The sequence below is a fragment of the Hypanus sabinus genome, chromosome 5 (genome assembly GCF_030144855.1).
Source record: "Hypanus sabinus isolate sHypSab1 chromosome 5, sHypSab1.hap1, whole genome shotgun sequence".
NCBI classification, from domain to species: domain Eukaryota; kingdom Metazoa; phylum Chordata; class Chondrichthyes; order Myliobatiformes; family Dasyatidae; genus Hypanus; species Hypanus sabinus.
This window is the reverse complement of record NC_082710.1, coordinates 54266919-54289983: the sequence shown is the minus strand read 5'-3', so window position 1 is coordinate 54289983 and position 23065 is coordinate 54266919. Positions and strand designations below refer to the sequence as shown.

Sequence of the window (23065 nt, the reverse complement as noted above, 5' to 3'; positions counted from 1 at the left end):
AGCTCCTTGTAACTGTGTCCCTTGGTTCAAGGTTCTTCAATTAATTAAAACATTTTGGGGCTTGCCCTATCGAGCTCTCTTAGGATCTGAAAAATAACTCATCCTTTATTTTTTTTACCTGTGTGTAGTACAGACCCATACTGTCTCACTTCTTTTGACTGGACAGCCTTCTCATGCCAAGCATTACCCTGATGAATCTCCTTTGGATTATCTCCAATACTACGATATTTTCTATCCGATAACATTTTTTCAGGTCAATTTTGCTCACGTAAGAGGAAGATAAAATTCGAGTCCATTAGTTTAGGGTAAGGAGGAAGGGATGTAGAGGGGAGAGGGATCCTTCTTTCACCCAAAAAGCGGCAAGTGCCTGGAATGCCATGTTTGAGAGTTGATTGAAATTGGATTGCTGAGTTTACTTAAAGAATGTCTAGATGAGCCTTTGAATTGTTTAAGCACAGAGAGCTGTGGATCAAGTACTGAGAAATGGGATTAATACAGAAGGTGCCCACTCATTGGCCTGGTTGAGTTGGGTCAAATGCCTTATTTCAATGTTGTACAGTTCTATGATTATATGTAGCACCTTGTCAAATGACTTCTTAAAATCAAAATACACTACATCTACAGGTTACCCTTCTATTAAGTTCCCCAGTCATATCCTTAAAGACGCTGAGCAAAAAATACCCACCTTTCATTACAGTATATTGACTAGGTTTTATTATATACAAAATTTTCTAAATGATTATGTATTTCCTCTTTGATTATTGATTCTAGCATTTTGTTAATAAAAGCTGTTAAAGTTCCTAGTCAATAGTTCCCTGCCTTCTGTCATCCTCTCTTTCTATTCTTCTGGTACTCTCCCAAAAATTAGCAAGTTTTGAAAATTTTCAATGACATGCAGTTTAATTTGAGATTCAGATTGAGTGCTTCAGTATAAAATTGTCCAGAACTCTCTTTTGTACCCTCTAGGAAGTTCCTGAACAGAGAGCACAGACGTCATAGAAGTTAATTTTTCACGTACTTTGGAGGAGAATGGGAGAGTGGTATCATATTGAATTAATTTAATTAGCTGAAGATCAGTATTTGTGATGCTGAGGACTTCAAAAGTAAGTAGTGTCTCCCCGGGTCATTTCAGGATAGAGGTGAATGCAAACACATCGGTCTTATCCTCTGCACACATGCCACATTCTACCATTATGAAAGATGAGATACTTGTGATGATGTTTCATTCCATTAGTTGTTTAACAGCTAACATTCTAACCAGATGTAGCAAGTCTGCAAGGCCTTACTCCAATTTGATGGTTATTGTGATTGCTTACTTCATTTTATATGACCTCAACTCTTCTGCACATTTGTTCTCGATTTGCAATTTGATGGTTCCTCAGTTTTGATCCTGATACGCTCATCTCCATTTTCCATCATACATTGGATTGAAATTTGACTGAGCCTGATGTTGGGAATTGTTCTCAGCTGGAAGGGGAGCAGAGATAGTAGGAAGAGATGACGAAGATGGAAGTAGTGAACGGGAGGTGGTATTGGGCGATAGGAGTTGTAAGGAGGAAGGTGAATAGCAGGTTTCTGAGAAACAGAAATGTAAGTGATGAATTGGGGATTGTAGTGGCTTATCATCCAGTGATGAAGGCAAGTAGACAGGATTTAAATAAAAGAAGGAAGGAAGCGCTTAATGTTTTGTTGGGTTTTGAATGTGGACCTGTATGTGATATCAGTCCAATTAGATTAACTAGGGATTTCAAAATTGCATTAGGAGATATTGTGGGTGCAAGATCATTAAGAGATTGGACACTCGGTGTAGTGTTCTTGCACAGGTGTAAAAACTCTGAACTAAACACCAAGTTTAAACCGAGTCAATGAGGCGCGATCCCAGTAAGATTAACCGTTTACTGTTCACTCATCCACATTAACGTATGGTGAAAACTGTTGATAAAACAATATAAAATATATACAGTATTTGTTTCCTTCTTGGCATCACATCTACATCATAAATACTTGCAAAAGTAAAACTACAACAACTATATTACATTAAAGTGCAACAGACAGTCAGAATCTACCTACGCCATCGACTGGCTTTAAATACTTCAACACAAACTATCCATAACTCCTTAAATAATAAAGAACATAAACTATCAACCGTCATTACTTGTAACAGAATCAGTGTTAACATTCTTACTTCAACATATCGATTATCTCATGAACTTATGGTGTTGCTTCTCTGATGTTTCTAGTGCATAGAAATAAAACTTTTCTCGCGCTGATCCTGCACACACAACCTCCTCCTTCCTGTTTCTCCAAACTGGTATTTTCCCACAAGACGCGGCGAAACCGGGTGTGACGTTATTGCGTGCTGCGATATATCATAGACAACAAATTTACTTTAAACAATCTTAACTTTAGCTAGAAAATAATTACAAACAAATTACTAAAGCGAAAATATAATAAACTAAACAAATGCCTTAAAGGCAACACACTCAGTGTTTTGTAAAGATAGTAAGCAATGTGACAAAGCTTTAGGGTTAGATGCTGAAGGAGGAAGGAAAGTAACACTAAGGAACCACATTGAATGACAGTGTCTTTGGGGAGTAATCACAGGAGTGTTTCTCGATGTACCAAAGTTAAAAATAATTTAATAGAGGGAACAGTTTAAAATGGTTTCCTGATGAAGTAAAGCAAATAGCTTATTGATCTTGATTAAATTTGATGGGGATAAATTGCCAGGTAGGGTTAATTTAGGCTATATGAGTTATGTGGTTTGAGACTATGTGCCACCCCCACTGAGATGTTTTCAGTGCCATAAGTTTGGTCAAGTAGCAGCTGTCTGTAGGGGTAAAATGCAGTGTGGTAGATAGATTATGGCAATTGTGGAGAAGGCATTAGGCCCAAATGTAGCAATTGTGGAGGGAACATAGCTCTGCTTATGCACGGTGAATTCTGTGCCTAAGAAAACTGTGAAGTGCGGCATGTTCAGGTGGAAATGGGCATATCATATGCAAAGGCTCTTCAGAAAGTATCAAAGACTGATTCAATAGGACTATTAATATCCAGAAAATAGATTAAACTCATTGTGTAAAGTGCATGATTTTATAACAAAGGTTTCTTATGTTAGATGTGTTAAATTGTTCAGCACAAACTAAAAGTAGGACAGAAAAAAATAAAATTATATTAAAAGCTGCAGAAAAACCTCTAAAGTTAAAATACTCAACTTGAGAATTATTAATAATACTTTACAAGGAGGAGTAAATAATATTCAGATGTCAAAGGAGAGTTAAAAACAGGAGAAATTCTGCAGATGCTGGAGATCCAAAGCAACACACATAAAATGCTGGAGCAACTCAGCAGGCCAGGCAGCATCTGTGGAAAAGAGTTGAAGTTTTGGGCCGAGACCCTTCTTCAAGACTGGAAAGGAAGGGAGAAAGGGGAGGAAGTACAAGGTGGCAAGTGATAGGTGCAACCAGAGGAGAGAGAGGGGGTGAAGTAAAGAGATGGGAAGTTGATTGATGAAATAGATAGAGGGCTGGAGGAGGGGGAATCTGATAGCAGAGGATAGAAGACCAAGGAAGAAAGGGAAGGAGAAGAGCCGCCAGAGGGAGGTGATGGGTAGGTAAGGAGATAATGTGAGAGAGGGAAACGGGAATGGGGAAATGGTGAAGGAGGGGAGAGATGTCAATTACCGGAATTTCGAGAAATTGATGTTCATGCCATCAGGTTGGAGGCTACTCAAATGGAATAAAAGGTATAGGTATTGCTACATGGAGATCCCATGTTTCTGATGGACAGAGTGTAGGTGCTCGGTGAAGCGGTCTAACAATCTTCATCCAATCTCACTGATATACAGGAGACCACATTGGGAGCACTGGATAGTAGACCCACAGGTGAAGTGTTACCTCAACTGGAAGGACAGTTTGGGGCCCTGAATGGTAGTGAAGGAGGAGGTATAGGGGCAGGTGTGGCACTTGTTCTGCTTGCAAGGAGGGAGATCAGTGGGATGGAACGAGTGGACAAGGGTGTCACATTGGAAGTGATCCCTATGGAAAGTGGAAAGTGAAGGGGGATGGAAAGGTGTGCTTTGTGGTGGGGTCCCAATGGAAACGGCGGAAGTTACAGAGAATTATGTGTTGGACACGAAGGCTAGTGTGGTGGTTGAGGACAGGAAGAATCCTATCCCCGTTGTGGTGGCAGGATGATAGGGTTAAGGTAAATGTGCACAAAATGGAAGAGATGCGAGTGAGGGCAGCATTGATAATGGAGGAAGGGAAGGAGGACGACGCATCATTAGTTTGGGAATGAAAAGCTTCATCCTGAGAGCAGATGTGCAGAGATGGAGGAACTGAGAAAAGGGGGATGGCATTTTTACAAGTGACAGGGTGGGAAGAGGTATAATCTAGTTAGCTGTGAGAATCAGTGGGTTTATAAAAGATATCAGTAGGTAAACTGATATCCAGAGAGGGAGAGAGAATGATCTAGAAAGGGAGGGAGATCTCGGAAAGGAGGGCTGTTAATGGTTTTTCTAATGTTACAATGGAATAGAGTGCCCTTTACTCCACTGTAATACTGAAATGTCTGACATTAGCTTCTCTTACTTAGATTTCAGGGTGAATTCGATCATATTATGATCACGTCCCCTAAAGGTTTTTTTTAATCTTAAATTCTCTAATCAATTCAGTTCATTGCGCAACACCCAATCCACAATAGCTGATCCCCTAGTGAGCTCAACCATGAGCTGCTCTAAAAAGCTTTCTTGTTGGCATTCTAGAAAATCCCCGTCCTGAAATCTAGCACCAACCTGATTTTCCCAATCTACCTGCATATTGAAATAGAACATAGAACATAGAATAGTACAGCACATTACAGGCCCTTCAGCCCACAATGTTGTGCCAACCCTCAAACCCTGCCTCCCATATAACTCCCCACCTTAAATTCCTCCATATACCTGTCTAGTAGTCTCTTAAACTTCACTAGTGTATCTGCCTCCACCACTGACTCAGGCAGTGCATTCCACACACCAACCACTCTCTGAGTGAAAAACCTTCCTCTAATATCCCCCTTGAACTTCCCTCCCCTTACCTTAAAGCCATGTCCTCTTGTACTGAGCAGTGGTGCCTTGGGGAAGAGGCATTGGCTGTCCACTCTGTCTATTCCTCTTATTATCTTGTACACCTCTATCATGTCTCCTCTCATCCTCCTTCTCTCCAAAGAGTAAAGCCGTAGCTTCCTTAATCTCTGATCATAATGCATACTCTCTAAACCAGGCAGCATCCTGGTAAATCTCCTCTGTACCATTTCCAATGCTTCCAACATCCTTCCTGTAGTGAGGCGACCAGAACTGGACACAGTACTCCAAGTGTTGCCTAACTAGAGTTTTATATAGCTGCATCATTACATCACAACTCTTAAACTCTATCCCTCGACTTATGAAAGCTAACACCCCATAAGCTTTCTTAACTACCCTATCTACCTGTGAGGGAACTTTCAGGGATCTGTGGACATGTACCCCCAGATCCCTCTTCTTCTCCACACTACCAAGTATCCTACCATTTACTTTGTACTCTGCCTTGGAGTTTGTCCTTCAAAAGTGTATCACCTCACACTTCTCCAGGTTGAACTCCATCTGCCACTTCTCAGCCCACTTCTGCATCCTATCAATGTCTCTCTACAATCTTAGACAATCCTCTACACTATCTACAGCACCAACAACCTTTGCGCCATCTGCAAACTTGCCAACCCACCCTTCTATCCCCACATCCAGGTTGTTAATAAAAATCACGAAATGTAGAGGTCCCAGAACAGATCCTTGTGGGACACCACTAGTCACAACCCTCCAATCTGAATGTAATCCCTCCACTACAACCCTCTGCCTTCTGCAGGCAAGCCAATTCTGAATCCACCTGGCCAAACTTCCCTGGATCTCATGCCTGCCCCCTGCTGACTTTCTGAATAAGCCTACTGTGTGGAACCTTGTCCATTCCCCCAAGACCATTGTAACATTGCCCTTTTGGCATGCATTTTCTATCTCCCATTGAAATATATAGACCACATCCTTATTACTGTTTGGGAGTCTGTATACAATTCCCATCAGTGTCCTTTTACCCTTGCAATTCCTTAACTCTATCCACAGTGATTCAACACTTTATGACCCTATGTCTCTTCTTTCTAATGATTTTCATTTTTTACCAACAGAGCACCGCCACCCCTTCTGGCTTCCAGCCTGTCCTTTCGATACAATATGTGCCCTTAGACTTTAAGCTCCCAGTTATACTCTTTTAGCCTTGATGCAGCGATGCTCACAACATCATATATGCCAATCTGCAACTGTGCTAGAGAAGTTTATCTACTTTTTTCCATATACTGCACACATTCAAACATAACACCTTCAATCCTGTATTCATCCTTTTCAATTTTGCCCCCTTTTACATTGCAAATCATCCTATTGGCTGCAATTTTGCCCTATCAACAGCCTTTCCTCACTACACATTGCCTCTGTTCGTAATCCAGTTACCTTGTCTTCAGTACTATTATCTGCCTTTCCTACGATACTTCTTGTATTGAAATATATGCAGCTCCAGACACTAGACACACCATGCTCAACCTTTTAATTCCTAACTTTATCTGAGGTCTTACCAGCATCTGTCTTCACAACCTCTCCACCAAGTGCTCTGGCACTCTGGTTCCCATCTGGCAACACTAGTTTAAATCCCATTAGAAGAGTCCTTGACCATGAGTTCATACATTGTGGGAATATTTTAGTGATGGCATAAGTGAAGTTGACTGAAGTTCAAGAGCCTGAACGTTAGGGAGTAATAACTGTTCCTGAACCGGATGCAGTGGATCATGAGGCTCCTGTACCTTCCTCCTGATGGAAACAGCAAGAAGAGAGCATGACCTGCTGGTGGGGGTCTCTGATACAGGATGCTGCTTACTTGTGACAACGCTCTGTGTAGATGTGCTGGACTGGGCTGTATCTACTACTTTTTCTAAGATTTTCCATTCAAAGGTATTGGTGTTCCCATAGTAGGCTACCACCAAAAAAAGTATTAGTATTAGGCATTCTCTTTCATGTACAAAAAAACTTTTAATATGTTATGGACACAAGGCCTGTCATTTAAACTTGAAAAGATGGAAAAAACTTCCTTTGTTCACCAATTAAAGCGATGAGGGAGATTAAAGCATTGAGGTGAGTTTGGAGGGTGAGTACCGATCACCTGCCTTTTATTCGCTCTGCTTCTGGAGAGGGGACAGCCTGTTGCTGTGCCCATGGGGTGTTGCCCAAGTTTTCTGTGTTTGGATGTGGACTTGGACTATAGACTATTTTTCAGTCTTATAGTTCTTTTATATTCTGTGTTTTTTGCTCAATCTTTATTGATTTTTTTTGTGTGGGGAGGGAGATTTGGGGGTCGATGTGCCTGTTCCATTTTGTTCCTTTTTTTGTGTGCAGAGGGATTTTGGGGTTGGTGATTCTGCTGCTTTATTTTTTCTTTCTTCGTTTCACAGCTACCCAAAGAATTTCAAGAGTTGTATACTTTGACAATAAGTGAACCTTTGAACCTTCTGAGGTGAAGAATATTCAATTGAATTCAAGATATTTTGTGACAGGAAGATATGTTAGGGTGGGAATATCAATTACTAAGGAGCATGAAATAGAGAATGGGGCTTCACAGGGGAGTGTGTATAGCCCACTCCTCTTTAACATTATGATTAATGATATTTAATAAAATGTTGCTCAGCTATTTCCAAATCATTATATGCTGATGAAGTTGCATTGTGAAAAAGAGGCAGGAATTTGAACTAGTTAGGAAAATAAAGACAGCTATTAATGATGTGAAGGAATGGGGATGTCAGTAGGGGTTTAAATTTTCTTTTGCAAAGACTCAAGTTATTTGTTTTCTAAAAGGAACATTACACCCACAATTGATCTAAAGTTATACTGTAAGTCTCCTAAACAAGAGTCGATGGTAAAGTTTCTGGGTATGTGGATGGACATAAGGCTAACATGGATGGTGTATGTGAATAAAATTCTATAGAAGTGTTAAAAAAAACCCTTAGTACACTCAGCTGCTTAACTGGGTGTGATTGGTCACCTAAATAAATGTACCTTGCTATGATCAGATCTATCTTTGATGATGAGTGTATTGCTTATGGGGTCAACTTCACCAGCGGTCTTAAAGCCCCTGGATAAAGTTCAAGCTTAAGCATTGAGATCATGTTGTCGTGCTATTAAATCATTTCCCAATTTTGGCATTATTGGTAGTGTTATGAATGTACCACAGCTCTGAGGGGCCGAAGGAGCGGGAGCAGCCCCCTCCTTCCGGAGAATCGCAAGAGCACTATTAATTCGGGTCTCGGACCCAGGCAAATGAGAGACAATGTAACGGTTTTGGCCAGGGCTCTTAGAGACACCTGTGCTGAGGGCAAGACCCTGCTACGTGACAGCTACCACGGATATGGACACCCTCGGGCAATGTGGGGGTGGGGATTGCAACACCCTACTTTGATGGACATCTACAACTCTGCAAGTCAAGATAAAAGGGGACTGCAGGAGGCGGTACCCCAGAGAGACGCACCAGAAGGACTCTATCGCTTAACGCTCCCGTGATAGCTGGAAGCCAGTCAAAAGCAACGTGCGCTCCGTAACTTCTCTGCCTGGGGAGCGGGTGGCTGATAATACCGAGGACTTCGAACTAATAACAGGGAAACAACGCTCCCCTGATTCAACAGTGTTGCTTCGTCAAAGACCCGGGCAAGTTTTGTCGTTTCTCCTCACTCTCTCTGAAACACGTGAAACCCAGCGACTCCCCAAAAAGACTGAAGGCTGCAGACTTTCTGAGAGACTTTTATATTCCCAACGGACAATATATTATCCCCTAGACAACAGTCGAGATTATTTCTTAATGATGATTATTGCTATACCCGCGCTTTAGATTGAGTTTTGCCGATGTATATGTTCTGAATGTTTGGTTTAACCTTAATTTTGTGCCCCCTTTATGACTAAAACGTTCAAAAATAGTGCCATCAGACTCCAACGGACCTTACTATCTTTGCTGGTGAGTTATCCAGTTAGGGGATACGTAACAGTAGAAATGAATGAATTACTTTTACGTGTCTGCAGGTTACAGGGTTATAACCAATGATTTATAGGATTAACACAAGAGGACATAAAGTTGATCAGCCAATATTGGCAACATTAGTAGAATATTGGGAGTACCACATTTGTAAGGTCTTCAGTTTTGGCTGGATGGGAATAGACACAAAATCTTGTTTTTTTTAAAAAGTGTGGAATAGGGTCCCGGTATTTTCCTCTCTGCCAGTTATTCACGGTTTTCCCCTTTGCCCGTGGTTGATTTAAGCCTCCAAGAAAAGATCAAGGTGAGGAGTGATTGTTTATCAGTGGCACAGGAGGTTCAGCAATATATGCAAGGCAAACACGGATTTTTACACAGATGGTTCAAAGAATCCAATGACAGGTCAATCAGTTGTTTTTGTTTATGTTTTAGGAGACTACTAAGGAAAGATTATCAAAGTATCAGTATTCATGTCTGAGATGGTTACTATCAGTTTAGCCCTGGAATGGGTCAAAGAATTACACCCCGATTATGGACTTTTGTGCTTTCATTTGTTCTCAGTCTTGACATCTATTAAAACAGGCATTTCAATTTGTAGGCCAGACATTCTACATCTATTGAGTCTGCAGGGTCTTGGTTTATGTATCCATTTCTTTTGGATGCCCTTGCTGGGATTGAAGGAAACAAGATAGCAGCTCTCACCAAGATATCACTAAAAATTAAGGATGTAAATGTAGTGGTGCCTTTACATGAAGGGAAGGTGAAAGCCATAATTAAAAAGTTGGGATAAGGGAAAGGAAGGACCTCATTCATACAACATGACGAGAGCTCAACTGGAAGATAGGGATAATAGGAGGAAAGAAGTCATTTACATACTGGACACACTAGGCTAAATTCCTTGTTCAGAATTAATATGCATGATACAGGAACTTGGAAGGAGTGCACTTGTCAAGAAATGGTGTAGCACATATTTGAATGCAGATCCTATGAGATGCAAAGGAAACTTTTGTTAAATTGAGACCTTAGGTACAGACAGTTTAACATAAATATTTTGTTTCTCCCAGCCACATCAGTGGGAATAACGTACATTAAATTGTTGACCTTTTGTGTCAAGACCCTGCATCAGTCCTGATACCAGGTTTTCAACAATTCTTCTGCCCCCCACCAAGATGTCAACGTGCTTGAGATCCTAGCGTCTACAGTATTGGATCTACGGTAGACAAACTTCACTGTGCAAAGCTCCTAAGAAAACCACAGGGAGCAATACCAGTCACCAAATATTACCTTAATCAACCATCCTAAAATTTTGACTTCATCAAATAAGATGAGACTGTGAAATGTCCTTCTCGAATTCAGCTGCCTTTAGGAATGCCACTCCATATTACATTTGTTTTGAGATGACATGCAAACCGTAATACTAAACAATGGGTCTATAACAGCATCAAAAATTGGTTAAATCAGTTATTTTATTACTCCAGCACTTTACTCAATCTTTCCTGCTGCAACATGGTGCCTCAACTCCAACAAGCTTCCCATGCAAGAGTAAGGATAATTTTCAGAATTAAGGAGAACCTATTTGATGTTCAGTGACCACAATCCAGAATGAAGGCCGAGCTGCAATATGTAGTTAGTTACTGCCCGTTACGCTGCTGGTGTTTAGGGCAGCAATGAAGGTCCTCCATCTCTGGCAATATACCGATAACCATGTTCAGAGGCCAAGCTCCAAGACACAGCTGACTCAAAGCATACTAGAAGATAGCTCCTACACATCTGCAAGACCAACCTGCCTTTGCTGCACTATTCTAATATCTAACAAAAAATTAACCTACAAATACAGAAATGAAGGTCAAGGAAAATGAGCCACACTACATTTTTAAACAAATAGTAGTTTTGGAATATTTGCATGATTGGTTGAACTAAATACATTGTCTTGACTGTACAAAACAGGTTCATAGTCATAAGACACAGGAGCAAAATTAGGCCATTCAGTCTGTTGAGTCTGTTTCACCATTCCAGCATGGCTGATCCTGGATCCCACTCAATCCCGTACCCTCTGATGCCCTGACCGATCAGCAACTTCCGCCTTAAATATAATCATAGACTTGGCCTCCACTGCAGTCTATGGCAGAGCATTCCACAGATTCACTACTCGGTTTAAAAAAGTTCCTCCTTACCGCATTCCAAAAGGACACCCCTCAAGTTTGAGGCTGTGTTCTTTAGTTCTGTATACCCCCACCACAGTGAACATCCTCTCCACATCCACCCTATCTAGTCTTTACAATGTTCGGTAGGTTTCAATGAGATCTTCTAAATTCCCCCCAATGCTAAATTCCAGTGAGTACAGGCCCAAAGCTGCCAAATGCTTAAATATGTTAACCCCTTCATTCCCCTTCTGAACCCTGTCTAATGACATCACACCTTTTCTGAGATATGGACCCCAAAACCGTTAACAATACTCCGTGCGGCCTGTCTCTCATAAAGCCTCAACATTATCTCCTTGCTTTTATATTCTATTCCCCCTTGAAATAAATGCCAACATTGCATTTGCCTTCTTTACCAGACTCAATGTGTAAATTAACCACCTAGGAGTTTTGCACCAGGATTCCAAGTCCCTCTGCTCCTCTGATGTTTGCACCTTCTCTCAATTTAAATAAGTCTGCACTATTGTTCATTTTACCAAAATGCATTATCATAGATTTCCTAACACTGTATTCCACCTGCCACTTTTTTTTGCTCATTCTTCCACTTTGTCCAAGTCCTGCTGCAATTGCATTGCTTCCACGGCACTACCTACCCCTCCAACTATCTTCATATAATCCACAAACCTTGCCACAAAGCCATCAATTCCATTATCCAAATCAATGACAAACAATGTCAAAAGCAGTGGTCCCAAAACTGACCCCTGAGGAACACCACTAGTCACTGGCAGCCAAAATCCATGTATTTCCAGATACGCTTTTTAGCTTAATACTTGTGATTCATTCCAAGTGAAATAAAAAAACAGCTATGCATCAGGTGTTCAAAATTCCTAATGTATAAAAACAAAAGACAGTGAGTGGAGTGTATTCAAGACAAATAATTACAATACTGAAAAATCATAATATTCTTAAATTATATAAATATTAAAAATGCTGCATGACATTTTGTAGATTTATTATTTTTATTGGCAAGTTTAAAATACACTTCTCTGACATATTGATAGATCAAAACTTTCACAAGCAATTACAATGAGAAAATGCAAGGAAACCAATAACAAAATAAAATTATAACCACAATTTGAATTCAAACTATTAAAAAAATCCCCATAAATGTACCATCACCCCTCATGCATTCAAGCTACATTTAATTTTAGTATCGTCAAGGTTCTTTCCTAAATAACTGTTCAAAGTTGTATTTTTAAAAAAGAGGGTCTTTTTGAGTTCAAGTGGAAAAGTGATCTGCTCTATTTTTTTCTGATAATGAAGAACAGGCATCAAAGACTCAAGACAAGTGAAGTTTCCTGTAACTGAGTACATCATAGAGATCAGTGTCATATTTAAGAAAAGCTGAATTTCATTTCCCACAAGTAGAACTGTCACAATGCCATCCAGATGTAAGAATGTGGTTGAACTGCCACCCATTTCCACATACTTCAATATGTTACACGATACATTAATTCTGTGTAACTTTTTACACAAAGCCTAAAAATAATTCACAAGGAAGTCACAAAATACATCTTTACAATTTTTTCATAGGATGACCTTTAATCTTGAGCTCAATAGTGGCAATATAAATAACATTTCAGGATTCCTCATGAAGTTTCCTAATCTTGCTAAATTCTTAATTAGTGCTTAAATAAACACAGACAAAAAAAGTTTACTCTTTACAACTGAATTAGATTTTATTTGCCTTGGGCAATCAGTTACACCAAAGACATTGTGCAAAGAAAGCAAGAATTAAGTACACTTAAGGAAAAGCTTATTACCAGCACTGGTTGCAAAACAATATTTTCAAAACAAATTAAACTAAAAAGGGATGTGCATATGAAACAAATTTTCCACTTGAATTATATTTGTCAGAATTTAAAGCTGTGGAGACATTGACCTTCAGGACAACAAAACTGTCATTTTAATGTATATATACTGTATATATAAACTGATACAATTCAAAAGCAATTTTTACTCATTTTTGACAAGCTTAAAGCAAATATATGGTGATGCAAACAGATGTATAGCTATGAAATCATTTACTGCAGTCATGCTTACATAAAACTAAAGATTATATACTGTTCTACTAACAGATTTACTTTTCAGTAAAAAAGACAATCCGAGGAAGGGAGAAGTAGGGAAGGAGAAATTATAATTAGCTGTGCAACAAAACAGTTGGTAAAGTTACTGAAACAAAGATTTGTCCATGAAGCAATTCACATTCTTGTTATTAGTTCATTCATCTTCACTTCCACTGATATCAGATTGGTCCTGAGGAAGAAAAAAAAGACGAGTTTTACATTTTCATACAATTGAAAACACTTGTATATCAGACTAATCTTGACACATTTGGCATAATATTAATCTGATTTTAAAAAAATACATGCAACTTCTGAGATCATCAGAATATCAAAGTGTGCTCAATTCTTTAGAGACTTAGTTCGCAATATAGTTTCCATCCCAAATTATTCATAAAATGATTCATTGCTGCTTAAGTCAAATTGTGGTAGAATGTTTTAAAAGAATTGTGATGTTAAAATTCATTACATCTAAGAAAAGCAAATTACTGAATATCTTTTTACCAGAATATTTATAATTCAGAATTATAGGAAAGACAAGCTATTTTCAAAGATGAAACCTTCCACAAAGGTGATAGAATAGGAGCTTTTGATTACTTCAGTCTTGTTGAATTTTTAAAAAATAAATGAATACATTTCTTTCATTCAATGTGACTAGATCTTAACCTTGAACTGATAAGTTAATTCCATTTCTTTCTGCACTAATGTGTGATTAGAGAGCATTTTCAGCTTGTGGTAGATTAGTACAGTCATTTCCCAAATATGATGTGGAGAAACCTGGATTACTGATAGCAGTGTTAATATTTTGCCGCTTTATAAGTTGCAATTCATGTCCTTATGACCATGAGTTGGTTCTTATATTATTACCATCACACTGTTATGCATGACACTTTGGAAATACACAGAGGGAGTAAAACATGTACACAGACAAATTATAACATCTGTCCTTTCTAAAAAGTTGTGACTTTGACTATTTACAAGCACATTCTGGCAGAAAAATCTGACACATTGTTCTGCCAGGAGGAAGGCCAATCTCAATAGAAGATCCAAACCTTTCTCGAAACAATTGCTCTTTTACAGCCTAAATTCCAACAGAATGCAAATTCAATTTATGTCACCAATTCCTCATTTGCAGCCTGTGAATCCAGGACCAGTTTAAAAAAATACTGAAAAGGACATTTTGGTATCTACTTCTAAAGCTAATATAAATTTTCCTCACTCTTTTTTAATAACAAAAAATTAAAGCCACTTTATTAAATGTAATCCTCTTATTGCTAATAATCGAAAAAGAGTTATTGTTATAGAAAGTGCCATTATTTGTTCGCCTTCAATGATGGGAATATTAAAGAAAACTTGACTTTAACAATACACAACAATGGACTCAAGTCATGTGTAACAGCTCAAGCTGTACAGTATACGTTTTCAAGTCAGATGCTTCAATGCAATTGTAAAAAACGGAATCACTTAATTTACAAATTTTGACAACGGACTGTGAATGGGTGGGGGTGGGAAGAGCATGATAACAGAGAAAAAAAATAAATATACCAGGCAGACAGACACCATTCAAGAAAACCTTCTTTTATGGAGTAAATGATCTTAGTGGTCATTTTGTAATGCCTCAACTGAAGATACCTAGATTATATATAAATAGTTTGCACAGTGAACATTTCTAAATTTCAAAATGCCTTTCAAGCGAAATTCTACAATAATAAATCACCTTAATCGAAAACTTACATTGTTATCTTGGTCATCATCACTGTCATCATCACTAATGACGGGCTTGATTTTAGTACGAACCAGCCGTTTCCTACTTTTTCCTTTCTCACGACTTTTGTCACTGTCCTTTCGACCAAGTTTTATTTTAACTTTGACTGATTTTGCTGCATTATACAGAAAATTATATTTATTCTTGAAATTCCAGTCTATTTTTATTAAAGTGCTTAATAAATAATATGCACACATGACTTAAAGATGTTCTCAGCTTTATTTCCCAAATAGTACTCAATGAGCTGAGTAAGACAATTTAAATTAAATACTAAAGATCTTTGAAAACATATTGCTCTGTTTCATGTAACAAGGACAGAAGATGCTTTGTAATACAACTCTGGAGCTCTATTCAATGCAGATGTTTGATTTTCACAGCAATCTACATGAAAAGCTATTACTATTTCAATTAAATTTACCCTTCCTACTTGAAAGAGAGACAAATCTAATCTGTCCAATTATGAGACCTGAAGTACTCTACATTACTGAAATTTCTTGGAACTTGCAGAAATCAGGGTTATGAAGGGATAAGGATGACCAAGGTGCTTTTTACAGCAATAGGACATTGAGCTATATTCTATTATTGACAACAGAGCATTTCTATTAATTTGTAAAATTTCAGTTTTCTGCAAGCTAAATCACTTTTAGATATTTTGTATAAACATTAATGAATGGGCTACACTGCTTATTTAATAGAACTCTGCCCAAGTATAAAACCATGTTGGCTAAACATTTTGGTTTGAGATCAGACTGTTCTGACGTCAGAATTAGTAGTGCTGGAAGTGGATGGCAAATAACTTGAATAGAAACATCAATGAAAAAGAGCCGACCAACTGCTGTTGGAAACAATATTTGGTTTTTGATCTGACTTCACTGTATGATGTTAAAAATAAGACATCAACATCACAACCTAAGATCTGAAAATGCAAAACTATGTCTCTCAGATTTTTTATCTTGGTTCAGGCTGTTACCTGCCAACAGGTTGCTCAATATATTGAGGCATAATAACCAAGATCCTATGGCATGGAAATAACTGGGAAGAAAGCTTTCGATGTCAAAAGCAACTGCTCACAACCTACTTATCAATGATATACCACCCATAGCTCAGCCATTAAGATTAACCTTGAGCCCTTTTCTGCATCACTTCCTAAGCCATAATCATCTGAGATTTCAAACAACTACTTTTAAATTTCTTAATCCAGCTAGCAGTATTAATACCTTGAAAACACCCAATTGGAATGTGTCCCCAACTAAGCTTACTGTCATTTAAGTTATTCACTGGATGCTCAATAAATTTCACCTAGTATAGTTATGGACTCAAGTTTGTGTGGCAGTCTTTCAATGAGTAATTTCAAAGGGTTCATTGGAAGTCTGTAAGTACCAAGCTGAAAAACCTACAACATGCATCTGATATGGCATTTCCCAAAGGTAGTATCACCTACTTCTGAAATGACAATTATTAGTTAACACATAGGTATTTAGTGTGACATCTAGGTGTTTGGGTTACCTTTAAAAACTGGTAATGAATTGTGATCATTACTAGCTGAGATTAGATAATAAGGGATTGATCGAAGCTTACAACTTTGTATCAGCATTCCTATTCAATGTACCATTCAGGGTTGATGTACTATGGACAGGATAGGGGCAGGTTCTTGAAATGGGCAGGAAGATGAGAGATAAAACTTACAGCTGGAAATGTTAAATCATCACTATCAGTTTTTGGTGAGAAGATTGAGAAGAGTCACAATGAATTAGAGAGCACAATTCTAAAGGGGCTAAAAAAAACTGAATTATCTATGGTTTTATATGTACTGTTGAGGAAAGGCCTGCAATCTACTTCTATATCTTCGCATGAAAACCCTATGGACAACTACACTCTGTATAGGGTTGCCATGAGTCAACAACTCAATGGCACTCACAACAATGTATGTACTGTATATTTAATATAAAATACAGGCAGGAGGAGTCTCATGTTCATTCGGATTACTTCACTGTTACTGAGCTCATAAACCTCTATGAACTACTGGTTCAGGCTATGCATGATTATGGGTGCAACTCTCTAGGGAAGGAGAGGCCTGGCAGATCAAGCACTACAGACACAAAATTAATGTGATGGCAGAAGATCCAAATAAAACTAGAGGATTCCCACCACCCCCCCATCCCCGACACACACCATCACATAGGAATTGTTTAGGTTATGGACATTCTGTCCAGGGAGTAGAGAAGGCAGATTCAGTTGTAGTTTTGGCAGAGGGATGAGTGGTGGTAATAATCTGAATGATCTTAAATCGATTTGGTGTAGACCTCATGGGCTAAATGGCAGCCTCTGGTATTTTAACCATTCTGTAAATTCTATCAACTGATGGGTCAGTCAGCACCACCACGCACCAAATTGCCTCCAAGACTTTTGTCACACCAGCCAATGAAATCAACTGGTTGTGAAAAGCAACTGAACCTCATGTGAGCAACCCTGATGACCTTTCAGCAATTTGCTGTTGTCAAAGGCCTTTAAACTACCGTTAAATATCTTTTATAAATCAAAAGCATTTAAAAACAATTAAAAGAGATATAAATAATTGAACTAAAAATAATGTTTAACTTAAAAATGAACACTGGAAATGAATTAAAATCAAAAAAAATTAAACAAACGACTTACATTAAGAAAAGTCAGTGACTCCAGAAAATATATGGGGCTACAATGCTTTTCTCATCCCTGGAATAAAGCTGAAGGGCCAGATATGAAATACATCTGGCCCAACTGATCAGTTGGTCCAGATGTTCTGCTGATGGATTAAGTAACAGAAAGTGACAGTGAGGCCAGAAGTGTCATCTTCTAACCAACTCATCTGCATTGTAGAGGAAAGAGGCAAACCTGCAAATGAAGTGTAGCTGATATTCCTATGGAACAGACAGCCATAGGCAAGCACAATCTGATTGTTATGTTGACTAAAAGTAAACTTAACACCAGTTCAAGATAAAAATACAAGCTCACTCTCAGATCCTGATTCCTCTTCCTCCTCCTCATCATCATTACTTTCCTCCTCACTTTCCTCTTCTTTAGCGATCTTCTGCCTTGCACTTTTAAACACTGATTGAAGAACAATGGAATCTTCGTAAATCTGCAATAAGACAAAAGTTTAAACAGGAGTAACATTACCCATCAACAATTACAACTGCTATCATGTATTTTGAATTTCAGTAAACCTGTAGTATGACAGGTTTTTAAACCATTCTGCTGAATCAAAATGTAATGTAGTGTTTCACAAATGGCATGATATTATAGTGTTTCCAATTATGAATTGCAAAGAGTTGCAAGTTAATTTGTTCAAATATTAATAAAATCCTTGTAGTAATTCTACAAGCGTGAGTTTCCATTAACCAAATAGCCATAAGGCAGGCATCGCCTGATAGCTGGTTTCACTTTATTGAAGAACTTCAACCCACAACTTAAGAGACTTGGTATGAATTAACATTAAGTTTAGATTACCTTTTATAATAAAATGTAAGGAATAAATAAGATTCCATTATCTAATGTGCAGTCCCCAGTTGTGAGAATGCTTTCCAGACATATCTGGGATATAGGAAGTGCAAAAAGTATATTGCAAAAATTGGCGAGACCAGATCATGTAAGTATCTAACTTTTGATCTTAAGGTTGATTGACATGTCACAAATTCTTGAACTTGATCTAAATTTGATGTGTGCATTGTATGAAATGTTTCTACACTAAATTCTGCAACTCTGAAGTGGTTTTTCTTAAAGAGCAGTTATCTCAAACTCTCAATGCATTAACAAATTTTTTTACAAGTGTGAGCACATAAACCAGGGGTCCAAGAAGAAGTACAAGATTATATTCAAAGAAATAATTAGTTTGCATTGATACAGTACATGACTTTAAAATATTAATATTTCAATCGAGGAGTATTGTGAGGAAGGCTGACAAGCTGAGGGCGTGGATTAACACGTGGAATTATGACATTGTATCCATTAGCGAAACTTGGCTACAGAAGGGGCAGGACTGACAGCTTAATGTTCCAGGGTTCCGATGTTTCAGACATGATAGAGACGACAGAGGGATGAAGGGTGGGGGTTGGCATTGCTAGTCGGGGAAAATGTTACAGCAGTGCTCAGGCAAAACAGATTAGTGGGCTTGTCTACCGAGCCCATATGGGTGGAGCTGAGAAACAGGAAAGGTATGACCACATTAATGGAGTTGTATTATAGACCACCCAGTAGCAAGAACTGGAGGAGCAAATCTGCGGAGAGATAGCAGACAACTGCAGGAAACAAAGTTGTGATAGTAGGGGATTTTAATTTTCCATATATTGATTGGGACTCCCATAATGATAAAGGTCTAGATCAGGGGTCAGCAACCTTTACCACTGAAAGAGCCACTTGGACCCGTTTCCCACAGAAAAGAAAACACTGGGAGCCGCAAAACCCGTTTGACATTTAAAATGAAATAACACTGCATACAACGTTTTGTTTTGCCTTTATGCTATGTATAAACAAACTATAATGTGTTGCATTTATGAAATTGATGAACTCCTGCAGAGAAAACGAAATTACATTTCTGCATGCAACAAAAACATTTTGAACTCCGAAAAAAAGACGTTGGGTTGAAGGTTACTTTTAAGTAAAATACTCGACGTCTATTTGAGTCCTTCTTGTATTTATGAAAAACGCCAAACTTAAATTTGCCGCCAGCAGCAAACCATAACTAACGTCAGCCAGCTGTCAACCTGAAATATAAAAGGACTATTTCACTGAACAATGAAAACATATGAATATACGTAAAATAATAGGCAATTAAAATATTTATCATACTTGGTCAGGTTGACTCACACCTGACAATGCAGTCGTATTCAGTAGGGATGGATCGATGCTTAGGGGAGTGACCGGGAAGGATAATGTGTTTTTTTCCTCTCTGAACTCACAGAAGCGTTTCCCAAACAATGTTTGCATTGCGATGATTGCAGAATGTAAATACTCCGAATCTATCATGTCGTGACCTTGTTTGAACTCTCTCAAATTGGGGAAGTGAGACAATGTGCCTTTCTGTAAATCTCTGGCAAGCACTGTCAACTTGCGCTCGAATGCCAAAACATCCTCCAACATGTGCAGGGCTGTACGTCCTTACCCCTGAAGAGCTGTGTTCAGCGTGTTCAGGTGCGCTGTCATGTCTACCATGAAGTGTAGCTTTTCCAGCCACTCTGGCTGTTCCAGCTCAGGAAAGGTGAGCCCTTTGCTGCCCAGGAAAGTTTTCACTTCTTCCAGACACGCGACAAAGCGTTTCAGCACCTCCCCTCTGGACAGCCAGCGATAAAAACACGTTGTAGCGGTGTGCTACACGCAGTCAGTAAACTGCAGTCAAAGATAGCTTTATTCGAACTAAACAGCCTTGCTTTTAAGCCTCCCTCAACCCGCCCCCCATGGGCGCGGATGCTGCAAAAGACACGTACTCACAAACCCCCTTAGGCTATCTCCCTTAGCCTGAACGCTGGCTAATTGTGAGTCGGTTTGGATGTGTCAGGAAATGGGTCGCCACAACGTCCTATTTAGATTGTACAAGATCACCATAATCTTCAAATTTAGAATTACATTTCAAAAACTGTTTAACAAACTAACATAAAATACATTTTAATTAAATACTGACCAATTATTTCCCTAAGCAACAGGGAGCCGCAGCACAGATGTAAAAGAGCCACCTGTGGCTCTGGAGCCGCGGGTTGCCGACCCCCGGTCTAGATAGATTAGAGTTTGTAAAATGTGTCCAGGAAAGTTTTCTAAATCAATATATAGAGGTACTGACTAGAGAGGATGCAATATTAGATCTCCTATTAGGAAACAAGTTAGGACAGGTGACAAAAGTGTGTGTAGGGGAACACTTTGGTTCCCGTGATCACAATGCCATTTGTTTCAACTTGATCATGGAAAAAGATAAATCTGGTCCTTGGGTTGAGGTTCTAAATTGGAAAAAGGCCAAATTTGAAGAAATGAGAAAGGATTTAAAAAGCGTAGATTGGAGCAGGTTGTTCTCTGGCAAGGATGTCGTTGGTAAGTGGGAGGCCTTCAAAGGAGAAATTTTGAGAGTGCAGAGTTTGTATGTTCCTGTCAGGATTAAAGGCAAAGTAAATAAGGATAAGGAATCTTGGTTCTCTAGGGATATTGGAACTCTGATACAGAAGAAGAGAGAGATGTATGACATGTATAGGAAACAGGGAGCAAATAAGATACTTGAGAATAAAAAGTGCAAAAAACAACTTATTAAAGAAATCAGGAGGGCTAAAAGACATGAGGTAGCTTTGGCAGTCAATGTAAAGGATAATCCAAAGGTATATTAAGAGCAAAAGGATAATAAGGGATAAAATCGGTCCTCTTGAAGATCAGAGTGGTCAGCTATGTATGAAACCAAAAGAAATGGGGGAGATCTTAGATGGGTTTTTTGTGTCTGTATTTACTAAGGAAACTGGCATGGAGTCAATGGAAATAAGGCAAACAAGTAGTGAGGTCATGGAACCTACACAGATTGAAGAGGAGGAGGTGCTTGCTAGCTTGAGGAAAATCAGAGTAGATAAATCCCCAGGAACTGACAGGGTATTCCCTCGGACCTTGAAGGAGACTAGTTTTGAAATTGCAGAGGCCCTGGCAGATATATTTAAAATGTCGGTATCTACAGGTGAAGTGCCGGAGGATTGGAGGATAGGTCATGTTGTTCCGTTGTTTAAAAAAGGCTCTTAAAGTAATCCAGGAAATTATAGGCCGGTAAATTTGATGTCAGTAGTAGGTAAATTATTGGAAGGAGTACTAAGAGATAGATCTACAAGTATTTAGATAGACAGGGACTTATTAGGGAGAGTCAACACGGCTTTGTGCGTGGTAGGTCATGTTTAACAAATCTATTGAGTTTTTCGAGGAGGTTACACGGAAAGTGGATGACACGAAGCTGGGTGGCGTTGTTAGCTGTGAGGAGGATGCTAAGAGGATGCAGGGTGACTTGGATAGGTTAGGTGAGTTTGCAAATTCATGGCAGATGCAATTTAATGTGGATAAATGTGAGGTTATCCACTTTGGTTGCAAGAACAGGAAAACAGATTATTTGAATGGTGGCCGATTAGGAAAAGGGGAGGTGCAACGAGACCTGGGTGTCATTGTACACCAGTCATTGAAGATGGGCATGCAGGTACAGCAGGCAGTGAAAAAGGTAAATGGTATGTTGGCATTCATAGCAAAGGGATTTGAGTACAGGAGCAGGGAGATTTTACTGCAATTGTACAAGGCCTTGGTGAGACCGCACCTAGAGTATTGTGTGCAGTTTTGGTCCCCTAATCTGAGGAAAGACATTCTTGCCATACAGGGAGTACAAAGAAGGTTCACCAGATTGATTCCTGGGATGGCAGGACTTTCATATGAAGAAAAACTGGATCGACTTGGCATATACTCACTGGAATTTAGAAGATTGAGGGGGGGGGGGGATCTTATTGAAACATAAAATTCTAAAGGGTTTGGACAGGCTAGATGCAGGAAGGTTGTTTCCGATGTTGGGGGAGTCCAGAACGAGGGGTCACAGTTTAAGGATAAAGGGGAAGCCTTTTAGGACCAAGATGAGGAAAAACTTCTTCACAGAGAGTGGTGAATCTTTGGAATTCTCTGCCACAGGAAACATTCAAGGCCAGTTCATTAGCTATATTTAAGAGGAAGTTAGATATGGCCCTCGTGGCTAAAGGGATCAGGGGGTATGGAGAGAAAGCAGGTACAGGGTTCTGAGTTGGATGATCAGCCATGATCATACTGAATGGCGGTGCAGGCTCGAAGGGCTGAATGGCCTACTCCTGCACCTATTTTCTATGTTTCTATGTCTGCTGGGAAAGGATGCCTCTCTGGTTGGCTGCGTTGACATGCTAACTAGTATTCAAATTGTTTATCAATTTGAACTTTTTTCATCTTAAGCAACTACTTTCTATGTTTCTG

At 39.0% G+C, this 23065-nt stretch overlaps 1 protein-coding gene across 4 annotated transcripts in view; it reads right to left on the bottom strand.

Annotated features, from left to right (window-relative positions):
* Nucleotides 1-12215: 12215 nt before the first annotated feature.
* Nucleotides 12216-23065, bottom strand: part of smarca2 (SWI/SNF related, matrix associated, actin dependent regulator of chromatin, subfamily a, member 2) — a 118606-nt gene continuing 107756 nt past the window's right edge. For all 4 annotated transcript variants that reach the window (XM_059969959.1, XM_059969960.1, XM_059969958.1 and 1 more), the window contains 3 exons: nucleotides 18089-18215; nucleotides 15067-15212; nucleotides 12216-13525 (listed from right to left, as the gene is read on the bottom strand). In XM_059969959.1, the coding sequence (XP_059825942.1) occupies nucleotides 13490-13525; nucleotides 15067-15212; nucleotides 18089-18215 (309 nt within the window). In that variant the 3' untranslated portion in view covers nucleotides 12216-13489. The remainder of the gene's footprint in view (nucleotides 13526-15066; nucleotides 15213-18088; nucleotides 18216-23065) is intronic.